Here is a 16691-nt window from a genome sequence, read left to right as displayed (position 1 = left end):
TTCTGATTTCAATTATTTTACTTAACTTTGCTGTTGTCACTTTCATATTATTCAGTAGAAATCTGATTTTTTTTTTAAAAAGAAGTATCACTTGCATTCAGGAAATCCTGCAGGTGTTTCGCGAAATGGTCTTGTGCACTGCTCTTTTGGAGAGCCTGGTCTCTAAGGTTTCCTGAAGAGGGCTCCATTAAGTTACACAAAAACAACTCAGTGAGAAACATTGTTCACTGTGAAACATAAAGGACAACTTTTTTTCTTACTATACCAACCTTTATCAATTCTTCTGAAATATAACCTGCTAATTTGCCTGCAATCGTGAAATAATAGTCATCTACATACATTACTGAAGTATATGACCCAGAAAAAGTCAACCACATAAATTGCACATTCATCTTTTGCTAATACTGTACCATTCATTCTGCTCGCCCTACATATCAACGGATTAATTATTGCAATGTTAATTGAGCCAGATTGAATTGTAACCATTAGAGCGCCTTAAACAGCTAATTGAGCATAATTAGTCTGCAAGTTAAAATATCTCACAGCTTGTACAACGTGAGCATAAATTGCAGGATACATTTAGGAGCCAATTATACAGGAGAGGTACTTGAACAATAACAAATTGATGAGGTAGGAAATACATCAAATATCACAGAATTGTCGCCTAAAATCTCTTCAGTGGTCAAGTCTGTTATCATGGTGTTAATATACAAGGCTTTTTGCAGTACAGGAAAATTAGGAACAGCAGTTTTAGTAAAAGGAACACATGGTTAACCATGCAAGATGAATGGAGCACGTATGGATGCCTAGATCTTTCAGTTGGGTAAACCTCTGCTTAAAGGCAGGGTAGAACTTTGACACACAGAACAAGCTGTACCAGATGTTGATGGCATCATATGTATATTTTTGTTTATACTCCTTGCCATCCATGTGGAAGTCACATTACAAGCAGCCAAATAAAATAGTTGCAATAGGCCTCAAGAATTTGCTGCATTGCAACATAGTCTTCATATTAAAGAATTCATATTGGACTTGAAACATTAATTATGTTTCCCCCTCCAGGGATACTGCCAGACCAGTTGAACTTCCCCAGCACTTTCTCTTTCTATCCCTTGTCTGTGGGTTGTCCGCAGAGTAGGAATTATTTCACACATTATCTTCTGAAAAGCCACCTTAGCCTCATAATTGGCTGTGCAGGCTTTAAAGCCCGAACCTTTTTAAATAGCCCTGAATATCCACCAGAACTCCAGCAGAACTCCAGAATATCGAGCACTTAATCTAGGCTGACAGTCCACCGCTATACATAGTATGTGCTGCATTGGCATTTTCAGCTTAGCAATTATACCAAGGCTCACCTATTCGCTTAGGTGGAGGTGGGAAAGAAATCTCTGGTTCTGTTTTAAAGAAGAAAATAAGTATCCTGGACAACCATCAAATTCTGCTCCAACTTTTCTCCACAATGACCAAGTTTCAAGACATCCAGACTCTCATCAAAATTGGAGTCCTCCTTCACAATTCTGAATCATCAGGGGAGGCCAACTTTTTACAGCATCAGAAGCATATCCTGGTCATTTATGCCCTTCATGCACTGAAAGGTTTTTAGGACATTTAAACAGTGTTTTAGTGCTTTAATAAATGAGAATGGAAGAGGTAAGTGGGCATGATGGTAGCTGGGTGATGTAGCAAGAGCTATGGTGGATAGTTGGGCTGTGAGGTTGGGGGATTGTGAGAGTGTGAGGGGGTAAGGAGATCAGGGGAAACTGGTAGGTCAGAGGAATTGGATGGTGGGGTCTACTTAACTAGGGGGATGTCAGGTCATTGGGGTTGTGGCCAGGCCTAATCAGACCAATGGATGCTGGGGATTAGTTCTATGGCTATCAGGAGTTAGATATTGATTTTCATCTGCATAACATTTCCTGATCGCTGTGCAGGTACATACGCAAAAGGCTTCAAAGCCTCCTAATATAACTCAGGGTTGGAAACTTTCCTGATAGGCAATTCCCCTATTCTATTGGACTATCAGAAATTCAAACTTCTTGACTAACTCCCTCAGAATTACTGCGTGGGAATTCCACAGAGTCCAAATGTGCTTCACTGATCATTTAAGATAACAAAGTGTGGGGCTGGATGAACACAGCAGGCCAAGCAGCATCTTAGGAGCACAAAAGCTGACGTTTCGGGCCTAGACCCTTCATCAGAGAGGGGGATGGGGTGAGGGTTCTGAAATAAATAGAGAGCGAGGGGGAGGCAGTCTGAAGATGGATAGAGGAAAAGATAGGAGGAGAGGAGAGTATGGGTGGGGAGGTAGAGAGCCTACCTACCTCCCCACCCATACTCTCCTCTCCACATCTTCTGTCTGCCTCTCCTCTCTCACCCTATTTATTTCAGAATCCTCTCCCCATCCCCCTTTTCTGATGAAGGGTCTAGGCCCGAAACGTCAGCTTTTGTGCCGCTAAGATGCTGCTTCGCCTGCTGTGTTCATCCAGCCCCACACTTTGTTATCTCAGATTCTCCAGCATCTACAGTTCCCATTATCTCTCTTCACTGATGATTTGTCTGGTTTCCAACTATTCAGCAACCTGCTCATCTTTGGACTGTGGGAGGAAACCACAGCTCCCAGAGGAAACCCACGCAGACAGGGCAAGAATGTGCAAACTCCATACAGACAGTCGCCCAAAGCTGGAATCGAACCCTGATCGCTGGCACATGAGTCGGCAGTGCTAACCACTGAGCCACGGTGCTGCCCAAATTCTGTTGTCATTTTGATAAAGAAAAGGATGTAGTTAGATAAACATTTCATCTGATATTATTTTGGAATCTATCCACCTTGAAACTGCCCCGGGTGAGTGGATTAGCACTTCCTCAGTCACCATGATGATTTTTCTTTCCTTACAGAGGTTCTGAGAAATGATACCTGCCCGGAAGTGCCAGAGATTCTGAATGGTTGGAAAACAACTTCTCACCCTGAGCTAGTCCACGGAACTGTGGTGACATACCAGTGCTACCCAGGATTTGAGCTGATTGGAACCGACATCCTAATGTGTCAATGGGATTTGTCATGGAGTGGAGATCCCCCAACATGTGAGAAGAGTGAGTAATTTATTAGACTTCTTCCTTTCTGTCCTGTAATAACGTGGTAACTTACCTGATACGATGGGTAATCAGGAAAATTCAAATATTTCTCCAGAATGACTCATTCCTCCTCAGCTGTGAACAGCAGGGCTGAAAATATATTCAAAAGAATTCCATATTTATCTTTTTGCCACAGGAAATTGTATGATTTTGTTAAGTGCCTTGGCAGTTTTCTGGCTGCTTTACTTTCAGCAAGTTACCTCCTGATTCAAGAAAGGCTTAATCCTTAAACGAAATTCCACCTGGAACTCAATCACATCCATTCAACACTTTTGTTCATTTTTGTTTAGATTAGAAAGACAACTGGGACAGGGACCTCAGCTGGTGATGTACTGAATCTGCCCGAGTGGTACATTCAGACACAAACACAAATCCAGGTTGGCACAAACTAATAGTTATAGCAATTCCCTGTGGTGATTATGTGTAAAATAATAAATAAGGGCAAAATAATAAATGAGGACAAAATAACTTGCAACACACAATAAATCATACAAGGAATGATTCAGTTTGTGAACATGTGCAAATGTTCTTTTTTGGTATAGTTTTATTTCAGAAAGTCATTTTGAAAGTATAGGCTATTGGGGGACAGATCGCGCACCCCAAACCCTAACCTAAAAGTCAGTTGGCACTCTGTCAGTGGGACGAGGGGGTGCCGGGATTAGTACAGAGTCAGACCTCAAGGCACAGAATCCTATCCTATGTCCCCAGATGCAGCAGAAGGTAATATAGATTACTGCTGCAAATACAACTAGTGCCAGTGAACAAGTGAGGATGACTTTGGGGCTTCAGACCAGAGATTTTGGGCTTGGATGGCTGGGAGACACCCGTGAGATAGGAGAAGGGGCTTGGGGAGTCAGGCTAGAGAGAGGGAGGTTACTATCTTGGGGTTGGTAGTGAGCAATACCCTCACCCTCCACAAACCGCACAACCTGTAAAATGGACACCCCACCCTCCTACTTGACTGTATTTTTTACAATTTCTTGCAATCTAAGAAACACATCAGCAGGCATTCTATGTGCATAATGTCTTTATTTGTCCTGCAAAGTCGTTCTGCTGTTTTTCCATTAGGGCACCTTCTACATGCAGCTTCCTTGTCAATAGCTAAAAGTTGTTGACATCTTTAATCACCAAAAGCAGTCATTTATATGGCAAACGTCTAATGCTCTGTTACTAAATCTTGACTGAAAGCTGTTATTACGTGCAAAAGGAATTTTTAATATTGGATGAACTGCAGCACCATCTATACTCAATGTGATGCAGTGCAAGAGCCAATTGTGTGAACTAGAAATGAGATTTGCAATGATATCTGTTGAAGAAGACCACCAGGATTCAACGACTAAAACATTTGTATAAACACACAGAGTTGTAACATTGTTGACGACATTTTTCTTTCTCTTACACAAAGCATGAGCTATACATTTGAAAATGCCAGTATCTGCCACTTACTGTGTATTAAATTTTTAAAAATGTTCAAAGATGATGCAGAGCAAACCATCTTTGCTATCCTCGGAAGCGACTGCTGACTAACTGGGAACTAGTTAGACCAAGTGCATTATCAAAAGCTGGATGCACCCCCATGCTCTTCAATGCTTGTGCTGCTCAGATCCCACAGTCACTGAAATGCTGCTGAAGCTAAGGGAACTTTGTGCTACTTTGACTATCTCTGTCAGAGCAGGAATGCATTCTTTTGATGCACAAGGAGTTGAAGCCCCCAGTTTTGTGGTTCCACGTTTCTTCACTTTGAAAATTCCCACCATCATCTTATCCCAGGAAGTAACTTAACCTCAGCAATGCATTACTCCTTCATCATAGTCACTTCAAGAGAAGTAGGCTTGGGAAGAGATGACTCGGCCATTGTTTCAAACGGGATGCAGACTACCCAAAGCATGATAAAACTCTCTGTCCTTTGCTAATCAAAGATCTTGTTGTAAGACACTTTTGGTCCACACAATGTATATTCAGACCATCATACTTTCTTCATCTAGTAAAAGATGACAGTGTTCAGGTCAGTCTCCAGCTGGTTCTCAAATTTTCCCAAGGTTTTCCAAGGGGAGAGCCATCTGTGACTCTACACCAATCCAGCCTTGCCCTGTTGTCCAAGATCTAACCCCACAGGCTGGTACTGTGTAAATAGAAACTGAAAGCCTTTCAACACAGATCCCATTACTGTCTCACCCTAATAAGTCTGCTAGTTCTCTTCTCAGGTTAAGGCTGCAGTACATAGTTTAGACAACGTATCCCAAGATGCTTCTCTCAACTCCAGACTGAATGCTTGAAGCTGACTGTCATGAACTGAATGCTAGTGGTACCACTCTCAACCCACAGGTGGCACATGTCAGAAGGTGTCTAGTTCTAGTTCCAGTTGCATTGACAATTGGCTGATTTCAGATAACATACCACTTTTTACTGAGACATTTTGCTTGTATTTGATTCTGGTTTTGGGTTGCATTTCAAAGTGCTGGCAGTATCTGATGAATACTCTGGAACGTTTCAAAAGCTTCAGCAGTTTGAAATCCTCCAGCAGCTACACTCTGGCAAGAGAAGGAGAAAGATGCAGTGATGTAAACCCAGCAAAAATAAACATCAAGCTGGCCCTAATCGCCCACCCTGAGTGCGCAACTCTGGACATAGCCTGGACTTTCTGAGAAACATGGTCGAAGAAAGTTGGGCCAGTCTAAGAAGTAAACATTGGGCCACTCCAGCAGCAACTCCTATAACTGGCTGCTGCCCACAGCTAACGTAGCACTCTGTGTGACAGTCAGAGTCACTGCAATTCCTCATTTCTTTCTCTGTGATTACTTCAGGGGTGCCACAGAGGAAATCCATGACATCGGCCAACTGGCTGTTGACTATTTAATGAATGCTGGAACAAGCACTTTCATCACTTTCCCTATGGGCATCTAGAAGCAACAACATAGGATACTGGGGTTTCTTCGAATTATAAGATGCACTCATGTTCAGTTGCACATTGAATGCAATCACATCGGCTCCTTCATATGACTCCAGTGTTGTCATGAGTCACAGGGCCTTCCACTCTACTAGTGCTATCCTGATACTTGAATTTTGCAGCAGTCTTCCATTCCCAGTCCTCCCACCCTCACATAATGTAACCCCCGACCTAACACCCTGAGAGAGCACTGAGAGGTTGGCTCCTTGGAGACGAAGCTGTGCCCTGCATATTTGGCTGATGACAGCTCTAAGGATGCTCTGCCTGAAGCCACATTGCACTGCAGTCAAATCCAGGCATAAACCAAAAGCTGTCATCAAGCAGACAACTGAAGACCTTGAGCACTGATGCTGCTGCCTGGACACATCCAATTGCATACCACAGGACAGCTCACGTCGCATGGTCCCCACACAATGACAGCTTCCTATTTTCTGCCCAATTTTGGCTCACAATGACGACACACAAGTAGGACGTTGAGGATGAGAGTGAAGCAGGAAGATAACAACAGCGTTTGGCAGTCAGAACACTGTAACAGCAAGCAGAAATTCAGCTAAATAAATCCCACCTTTCCATATTTTACAATCAGGTCAAACATCTTCCCTAGTCATTTCATGCAATAAATTTCATCCAGCTAAAGACTCTTATTATTTGTGCCAACTAACATTGCAGGGTCTCCACATACTTGTACAGTGCTCTATGCACAAAGCTTTCAAGGAGATTTTGTAATTGGAATAACTGACCATTGCTACTGTTAATTATTACTTTGATGTCAGCCATAAGTTGTTAGCTAAGTGGTCTTACACCAATCTGGTGTTTTCACCAGGTCCTTCTCCAGTGGTTACTGTGTGGGAGGTAGAAAGTCACTGCAGTAAGCTCTGGGTCTTTAGCACTGAGAGGTCCCATTCCAGGTTCAGTAGTTATCAGAGCACTTTGTGTTTCCAGCACTGGGGAAAGGCATTGGTTTAAGAAATAAGGAAAATAGAGACTGCAGTTAGATCAGCCGTGATCTTATCAAATGCAGGAGATGCTTAGTGGATTCGACAGCCCATTCAACCCTCCCACTTCAAATTCCTCTCCAGCTCCAAGGAGATGTCCTGGCACCAGGCACATAGACACAGACAGTCTTTGGGCTTCACGCTCATGGCTGCTAAGAACATTATCTCTCCACCTAATTATACTGCAACCACCACCCCACCACCACGCCCCCCCAACCACTACTATGTTCCTATTTTCTCCTCACAGTTGGATAGCTTCATGTACCAAAGTGCCATGGCCCATTTGCTCATTCCTCCTCCTAGTGTCCATTCTTGTCCACACAGTTTGCAAGAACCTCGTAATGTAATTGTTGGACAGTTGTAGGGTCCAAGGCTATGAATGCTGCCAGCTGGTTTCTCAGACCTGGCTCATTTTGCAGTCACTCTTTCCTGCCCCTGCTCACAGGCCAAATTTGGGAATGACCTAATTAATCCGAGGGGTGTGACTGCCTCCTGGAGCAAATTATCCAGTTAACTTTCCCCTTCTCTGATGGGGTCTCTATTTTCCTATCTACCCTCTGCCCTTTGACTCATCGATCAAATAACTATCGACCTCTGCTTTGAAATTATTCAATGGCTCACCTCCATTGCTCTCTAAGGAAGAAGCTCTACAGCATCCAGTTCTACACCTTGTTATCTCTCTACGGAAGGGTGTTTCACAGACCAACAACCCACTGAGTGAAAAAAAACCCTCATCTCCTTCTTAAATAGGAGACCGCTGTATCCCTCCAGTTTTCCACTTCCCAAAGTGATAAAACCTCTTTCCATATCCGCCCTATCGAGTCCCATCAGGACCTTATATATTTCAATAAGATCATTTTTATTCATGATTCTAAACTGTAATGGATACAGGCCCAATCTGTCCAATCTCTCCTCATAAGACTACTCCTTCATCCCAAGAATTATTCTACCTTCCCCCTATCCACCCCACACTCCCCTACATAACAGGCAGCACCAAGCCCCAACGTCTGATGCACCTCGAAACAGGATCAAGGGTAAGCATGCGGTGATACCGTCGAACCTGCCACACCGTAGACTCCCAGCTTGTCTGGCTGCATTGTAAGCATGAATTGAAGATAATAAAGCAAGACCCAACATTCCACACAATGTGGTCTATGACTTTGCCATCTCCACTTATACAACTGGCAGCTCCAATTGAGTGATAATCAGCTACAATTACCACTCAGCAGCGCAGATTAACATTGGAATTCTGCCAGCATTTTTTGTGTTGTTCATTGAAGGTTCGATCTTGGCCAATGCATTGGAGATAACTCCCTGGCCTTCTTTGATGTTGTGCTATGGGATCTCTTACACTCACCTGAACAAGGCTGGGTTTCAGTTTAACATCTCATCCAAAAGACAGCAAGTCTGGCCGTGGCTGCTACCTCTCATTAGAGTGTCAGTCTTGGTTTTCAGTGGAACTTCAGCCTCAGCGGTTCCATCACTGTACTTAGTCATGCTTTAGAAGCATGGAATCCCGACAGTGCGGAAGCAGGCTATTTAGCCCAAAATTCCACACTGACTCTTTAAAGAACATCCCATCCAGACCACCCCCCGCCCCACTTTGCCTATCCTTCTCATCCTACATTTCCCATGACCACTCCACCTAACCTACACATCTTTGGACCATGGGAGGGAACCCAAAGAGACATGGAGAGAATGTGTAAATCCACGCCCAAGGCTGGAATCGCACCAGGTCCCCGTGAGGTTGCAGTGCTAATCACTGAGCCACCATGCCACACTTTTGGGGCTCTGGGGGTATCACAATTCCTTGTAAAGTGAACGTAACTCATCAGCACCACTCTAAAAGCAGCAACTGGTTCAGTTCCCTGTGCTTCATTGAGGTTTGGGTTGTTATAACTGAGTCCCTTTCATTTCTTCCTTGTCACATGTAGTAAGCAACAGAGTCATCACTAAGTGACTTATAACTAAAAAGATGTTTTATTCATGCTCCATTTAACACACGGAAGGTAAAATGCCAAATTCTTAAGCTTATCACTGAATTCTGTATGTCATGGTCAATTTGGCAAAATCATATTTGATAGTTTGAGTGAAAGAAAATCTACTGTGAAGTTAGCACCACCTGCTGGAGTTTCCATATCATTACACCCAGAGTTAATATTTACCCGAAGGTCTCACAGGCTTAACCTGGCTGTTTAAATACACTGTCTCATCTACCTATGTTGGCTGCAGCACATCACAATCTTCCTTCTTCTCAATGACTTCAAACTGTTCTTCAATCCAGCCCATGATGAGGCCTCTGTCTAGGGCAACATTACTCCAAATTTCAGGGCACTTTTTAAGGTGACCTTTGACTGACCCAGTTGAAGTGGAATGCCCGTGAGTGAGAAGGCTGGCAAGTGGGTCTTTAAATTAGGGAACCGTGCCATCAGCAATGTGCTCACTACCACCACCCACCCCACTACGACTTTGAGAGGCAGAGGAGGCTTTGGGGTTGGGGGGTAGGTGATGGCGCGTGTGGGAACTGCTTTAATTTCCAGTGAAGGTTCGGACACTGCCACCACTCTGGGTAGCTGTCCACTAAAAGAGGGCAGGGGTGCCACATGGTGGGCTCCTGGTGCCAACTGGAGGATTCCCCCCTCTCTCTGCCACTGTATTGGTTTTCCTTCTCCACAAACCACCCTGTAATTTTGCCTGTCCAAAATACAACCCCATCCCCATCCTCAATGGTCCTCCTAAACCCAGCAAGATTCACACGCTTTCCTAGGTATCTGGAACCATGGCTATTTGCTATATCCTTGGCATTCCTACAGGACCCATACTGCCTGCCATTCCTTGTGTGGCACTGCCCAACTTACAGACCTGCTGCTCTGTAATTGGACAGCAGCACTATTCAGGTCAAGATGGAAAGTTGGTCAGGAGTCACGCACAAAAATCAAAGCAAAGTGAGGATGCAGGGGCAGCCTGGCCTCAGGGTTTATGCTGGAAGTATATCACAGACACACGGGCTCCATTTCTGTCAATGTTGAGGCCAGCAGGTTTACATACTACCTTGTACAGTCAGTCCTAAAGGTCCTGAGGTGGGAGCACTTTGAGAAAAGTAAAACGCATTAGAGGGAATCTGAAGGTAAAACAACAGAAAGAAGAAGCTCTTCTATCCTTGTACAACCCAAGCTTAGGTATCTTAGCTGACTCTCCACGGTATGAAGCTTAAATCATAAATCTGGATCAGCACTTGTGCATCTCCTGTAGCCTTTTAAAAGCTTTAAATTTAACTGAGAGTCATAGAGTCATACACACAGCACAGACCCTTCAGTCCAACCAGCCCATGCCAAACATAATCTCAAGCTAAAATAGTCCCACCGGCCTGCTCCTGGTCCATATCCCTTCAAACCTTACCTATTTGTGTACTTTTAAACTGTAACTGTGACTACAGCCACCACCTCCTCAGGAAGTTCATTCCACACGTGAACCTCCCCCTGTGTAAAATAAAAGTCCCTCATGTCTTTTTTAAATCGCTGTCCTCTCAGCTTAAAAATATGCTGCGTTACCTTAAAATCGCCCATCTTTGGGAAAAGACAACTGCCGTTAACCCGAGACAATACAATGTGAGGCTGGATGAGCACAGCAGGACAAGCAGCATCTCAGGAGCACAAAAGCTGACGTTTCGGGCCTAGACCCTTCATCAGAGAGGGGGATGGGGAGAGGGAACTGGAATAAATAGGGAGAGAGGGGGAGGCGGACCGAAGATGGAGAGTAAAGAAGAGAGGTGGAGAGAGTATAGGTGGGGAGGTAGGGAGGGGATAGGTCAGTCCAGGGAAGACGGACAGGTCAAGGAGGTGGGATGAGGTTAGTAGGTAGGAGATGGAGGTGCGGCTTGGGCTGGGAGGAAGGGATGGGTGAGAGGAAGAACCGGTTAGGGAGGCAGAGACAGGTTGGACTGGTTTTGGGATGCAGTGGGTTGGGGGGGAAGAGCTGGGCTGGTTGTGTGGTGCAGTGGGGGGAGGGGACGAACTGGGCTGGTTTAGGGATGCAGTAGGGGAAGGGGAGATTTTGAAACTGGTGAAGTCCACATTGATACCATATGGCTGCAGGGTTCCCAAGTGGAATATGAGCCGGATACAACGCATCATCCTCCGACACTTCCGCCATCTACAATCCGACCCCACCACCCAAGACATTTTTCCATCCCCACCCCTGTCTGCTTTCCGGAGAGACCACTCTCTCCGTGACTCCCTTGTTCGCCCCACACTGCCCTCCAACCCCACCACACCCGGCACCTTCCCCTGCAACCGCAGGAAATGCTACACTTGCCCCCACACCTCCTCCCTCACCCCTATCCCAGGCTCCAAGATGACATTCCACATTAAGCAGAGGTTCACCTGCACATCTGCCAATGTGGTATACTGCATCCACTGTACCCGGTGAGGCTTCCTCTACATTGGGGAAACCAAGCGGAGGCTTGGGGACCGCTTTGCAGAACACCTCCGCTCGGTTCGCAACAAACAACTGCACCTCCCAGTCGCAAACCATTTCCACTCCCCCTCCCATTCTTTAGATGACATGTCCATGATGGGCCTCCTACAGTGCCACAGTGATGCCACCCGTAGGTTGCAGGAACAGCAACTCATATTCCACCTGGGAACCCTGCAACCTAATGGTATCAATGTGGACTTCACCAGCTTCAAAATCTCCCCTTCCCCCACCGCATCCCAAAACCAGCCCAGTTCGTCCCCTCTCCCCACTGCACCACACAACCAGCCCAGCTCTTCCCCTCTACCCACTGCATCCCAAAACCAGTCCAACCTGTCTCTGCCTCCCTAACCTGTTCTTCCTCTCACCCATCCCTTCCTCCCACCCCTAGCCGCACCCCCATCTCCTACCTACTAACCTCATCCCACCTCCTTGACCTGTCCGTCTTCCCTGGACTGACCTATCCCCTCCCTACCTCCCCACCTATCTTCTTTTCTCTCCATCTTCGGTCCGCCTCCCCCTCTCTCCCTATTCATTCCAGAGCCCTCACCCCACCCCCCTCTCTGATGAAGGGTCTAGGCCCGAAACGTCAGCTTTTGTGCTCCTGAGATGCTGCTTGTCCTGCTGTGTTCATCCAGCCTCATATTTTATTGTCTCGGATTCTCCAGCATCTGCAGTTCCCATTAACACTGATACCATTAACCCTACCTTTATTTCTCCCTTTATTCATTAATGGGATGAGGGCATCGCTGGCCAGGCAGCATTTATTGCCCATTCCTTAATTATCCAGATGGTAGTTAAGAGTCAATCTCATTGCTGTGGGTCTGGAGTCACATGTAGGTCAGACCAGGGAAAGATGGTAGATTCTTTCCGTCAAGGGCATTAGTGAACCAGATGGGTTTTTCCCCAACAATCAACAATGGATTCATGGTCGTCATTAGATTCTTAATTCCAGATATTTCATTGAATTCATATTTTATCATCTGCTGTGGCAGGATTCAAACCTGGGTCCCCAGAATGTTATCTGGTCTCTGGATTAACAGTCCAGTGATAATACCGCTAGGCCATCACCTACACCCCTCATGATTTTATAAACCTCTACTGGGTCACCTCTCAGCCTCCTATGCAGCAGTGAAGAAAGTCCCGGCCTATCCAGCCCTTCTTTACAACGGAAACCATTTGACAGAGATTTTCTTGTCTGAACAGCAGAACAGAAAGTAGTCTGCAGAAATATTTTCACACAATTCGTGTTCAATTCAAAGATCTGTTTCATTCTCCTTAAAATGTCAGAGATGAATAAGTTGGATGTATTCTTCAATGGACATGTCTTCAGTTAGATGGACAGAAATTGCTCTCAAACTTGTCGGAGTCCTTTAGATGTGTACTGACATAAGTGTTGTCATGCCAATGATAATGGTCTAATAATCAACTGCTCATGAGGGACTGATTAACTCCATGCGGCAGTTCATTTAAAACAGGAAAACACACTATAGGTTATGAAGAAAAGAAGAGAGCAAACCAGTTGATTCCTGTGTGTACAACTTGCAAACCCAAGCAGACTAAACTAGCTAGCTTGTTCACAAGTAACTGCTACTCACAAAGCCACTGGTGTCCTTAAAGGTGAATTCTCTTAAAGGCAGGATATATATACAATAGGCATCGATAATCAGACTTACCTCCAATACAGTTACATATTACAACTGGCCACGATTAACAATGGCACATTGTTTGTCATTTGGGTACACTTATTTTACGAATACCCATCTGACTAGACATGTTCTATACGAGCATGTCACAGATGGAAAACCAAGTTACTACATCTAACACTACAAATCTGAACAAAATAAACATTTCATTAAAAACTTCTAATGCACTCTCGGTCAATTCACATCCAACAATCTGCTCTGAAAACCCTTCTCACATTTTCACAGCTGCAACAAATTCCACGACAGCAACTATTACAATCCACAATATTTGAAAACAGTCAAGAACATTGAAAATAAAACAAAGGGTCTAGGCCCAAAACGTCAGCCATTCTGCCACGCTGATGCTGCTTGGTCCTGCTGTGTTCATCCAGCTCTACACCTTGTTATCTCTAACCTACAACATTATTTGAGGAAATAATTCACTTTGTCTCCCAACAATAATGAGTCTGTTAAAACAAAATTCAGGGCCTGGTCCTTTGCTGTAATATAATAATTTCTTCTCTGGGTCACAGTCCATCTGTGTCCAATGTTTTGTTGAATTTTAACCAATAGATTTTGAGATTTATTGTTTACAAGCAAACAGACTAACAGGAGCAAAAGTACTGCTTCCTCCCACCTTCAGTGGGATAGGTGACTATCTTTTACGACGCTAATTAGTGAGGGGACACTGCTCATATCCGCAGACCTCTGCTAAACCATGCCTGCACAATACACAAGAGATACATTTTCTGAAGAAGGGTCTATGCCAGAAACGTCAGCTTTCCTGCTCGGCCTGCTGTGTTCATCCAGCTCTACACCTTATTATCTCAGATTCTCCAGTATCTGCAGTTCCTACTATCTCTGCACAGTACACAAATGGGTTGCAGGTAAAATCAATTTCTGACAAAGGCAATTTTGACAGTATATAATAGATGACATTTGTTTTGTTTCTCAACCTGTTTATTTTTCCAAAACCAATTAAGAACATCCCACAATTGTTTCTTTTAGCCTTTCTCTTCAGTAGAATGAAACTGAGACCGCACTGGGAGGGGGGAGAAAACCTCACTACACCATCGCTCAATTTGTTGCTTTATAGATTTAAGAAGATATGAATCATAAAATCTATAACATTTTGTGCTTAACTTTAAAAGATATTTGAACAAGCCCAGCAGTAAAATTTTAGTTCACTTTTAAAGAAAAACATATTAGCAACAGAAATGGATTTTTTAAATTTAAACTATAAAGGGATTTTTTTTTAATACCTAATGTAACTCCTTTATTTGTTTGTCGTATTTGAATTATTAAAGGTGACGATTTGTTGCTTTTTTCGGACACATTTCTCCCTCAGCATCCTCACTTTGCAAAGGGTATTGACTTATTGTGGGATATAGCTCTGTGGATGTAGGTGCCCCTGCTCAGTGAATATTTGAGAATTGGTCAATAAATGGGGCTTTTATCCAAACTAGCTTCAAGCTTGCTGACTTCCAAATGGATCTATTGATTAATGACCAGAGATGAGCCCGTGTCAGTTTTTCCTTTGCTAACTCAGTTTTCATGGAGACCAGCTACAGAATTCCTCACACTGCTTTAGTGGTTGCAAGGTAACTCTTAATTAAAGTATTGACTTTTTTAGTCAAGTTAGTTTGATAATCCTTGAATAAAGTGTTTTACAGTGTTAAAATGTTGTGGATATGCAAGTTATTATTGTACTTCACAGCTAATCATTCTGCTGTTAGAGAAGGTCTACATTTTGAGAATTGCAGACCAGAATCAATAGAGTAGTCTGTATTGAGCAGCAGAGTTTAGTCAGTGGCAATATAACACAGCTAAATACACATTATCTTTATGTATTTTTGTTGTTTCTCATCCTAGTCATATTCTGCACTGATCCCGGTGATGTCGATCATAGCCGCAAGATTATCGCAGATCCTAAGTTTTCAATTGGCTCCACAGTGCAGTACATTTGTAACAAAGGCTACACGCTGGCCGGGAGTACTATACTGACTTGTTACAACAGGCAGTCTGGGAATCCTAAGTGGAGTGACAGGGTTCCTAAGTGTATCCGTGAGTACTAAACTGGTGTTCTAAACTTCATGTTAGATTTGCCATATGTGTAAAAATTTTAGTTAAGAAGCTTCTCTCTTTGTGTTGGCTTGTACAGAATAGAAGAGTTATTCCCACCTATCCTGCAGCATATCCTTTAGCATCAACTCTCACCCATATATGCTATAAATTGGTTCAGGTTGCAAATTCACATCGGAAGGAGTGATATTTGAGAGGAGAAAATGTTGCATAACAGAAGTATTTATTCATTCATTAAGCATTTCCAAAATAATGTAATCCTTTATTTCAGCCATTATTCTAGGAAATCTCCTATACTCTCACCAAAGCTTTTAGTTTATTTCTGAAGGGCAGTGCCCAAAATTGGGCACATATTCCATCCAAGGCAGAGTTAATGTTATGTATAGGTTTAGTATTTGCTGTTTGTTGAATTTTATGCCTCTATTTGTAAAGCCTGGGATCTTATTTGCTTCATTAATTGCTCTGTTAACCCACTCAAACACCTACAAATATATATGTACAAACAACTCTATGCAGCAACTTTTCTTTATTTATTCACAGCATGAGGGGATCACTGGCTCGGACAGCATTAATTAACCAACCCTAGGTGCCCAGAGGGCAGTTAAGAGCCAAACACATTGCTGTGGGTCTGGAGCCACATGTAGGTCAGACCAAGTAAGGATGGCAGTTTCCTTCCCTAAAGGACATCAGTGAACCAAATGAGTTTTTCCAAAATTGACAATGTATTCATGGTCATCAGTAGACTCTTAGTTTCATATTCTACCATCTGCCATGGTAGGATTCAAAACTGCATCCACAGAACGTTATGTGGGTCTCTGGATTAACAGATAATACCATTCGACCATCGCCTCCCCTATTCGGCTGTTTAGAATGATTCTGTCTCTGTTTATTCTTTCTTTCAAAATCACAATCAACTTTTCAGTTTTGAACTTGGTCCACTCCTTGCACCAGACTATTGATGATATCTCATCACTGAAAAAAGTTGCAAACAGAGCACATTTTAAGCAAATATAGTGCATGGGAAGGGAAGGAAGAGTGAAAAAGTTCTGTGATTGGATGCAAGGTAGGAACCTTTAGTTTTAACTGGTGGCTTTTGAATTTATATACATTAGATGTCAGCCTTGTCTCTTTGTTCCTGTCTTCACCTCGAAGTCAGAAGGTGATTAATTCCTGGGCCAAGTCAGAAACTGAAACACATAATCTAAACTACCATTTTAATGCAGGACTGAGAGAGAAAGAAAAAATGAATCTCTCAGAACTGGCAACTCAGTATGCAACAGCTTGGTAATACAGTAAAAAGAGTCATTTAATCCTCTCATGAGGGAGAAAAATCCTGTCATTTTATTAATTGATTGTCATTCATTATCAGCTTCATGT

General features: G+C 43.5%; 1 protein-coding gene across 4 annotated transcripts in view; it reads left to right on the top strand.

Moving 5' to 3' along the window:
• LOC125464660 (seizure protein 6 homolog) overlaps positions 1–16691 on the top strand; it is an 853304-nt gene that overhangs the window by 788361 nt on the left and 48252 nt on the right. For all 4 annotated transcript variants that reach the window (XM_059655252.1, XM_059655251.1, XM_059655253.1 and 1 more), the window contains 2 exons: positions 2896–3090; positions 15105–15296. In XM_059655252.1, the coding sequence (XP_059511235.1) occupies positions 2896–3090; positions 15105–15296 (387 nt within the window). The remainder of the gene's footprint in view (positions 1–2895; positions 3091–15104; positions 15297–16691) is intronic.

This window comes from Stegostoma tigrinum, chromosome 27 (assembly GCF_030684315.1).
Source record: "Stegostoma tigrinum isolate sSteTig4 chromosome 27, sSteTig4.hap1, whole genome shotgun sequence".
NCBI classification, from domain to species: domain Eukaryota; kingdom Metazoa; phylum Chordata; class Chondrichthyes; order Orectolobiformes; family Stegostomatidae; genus Stegostoma; species Stegostoma tigrinum.
This window is presented reverse-complemented; position numbering and strand designations above follow the sequence as displayed.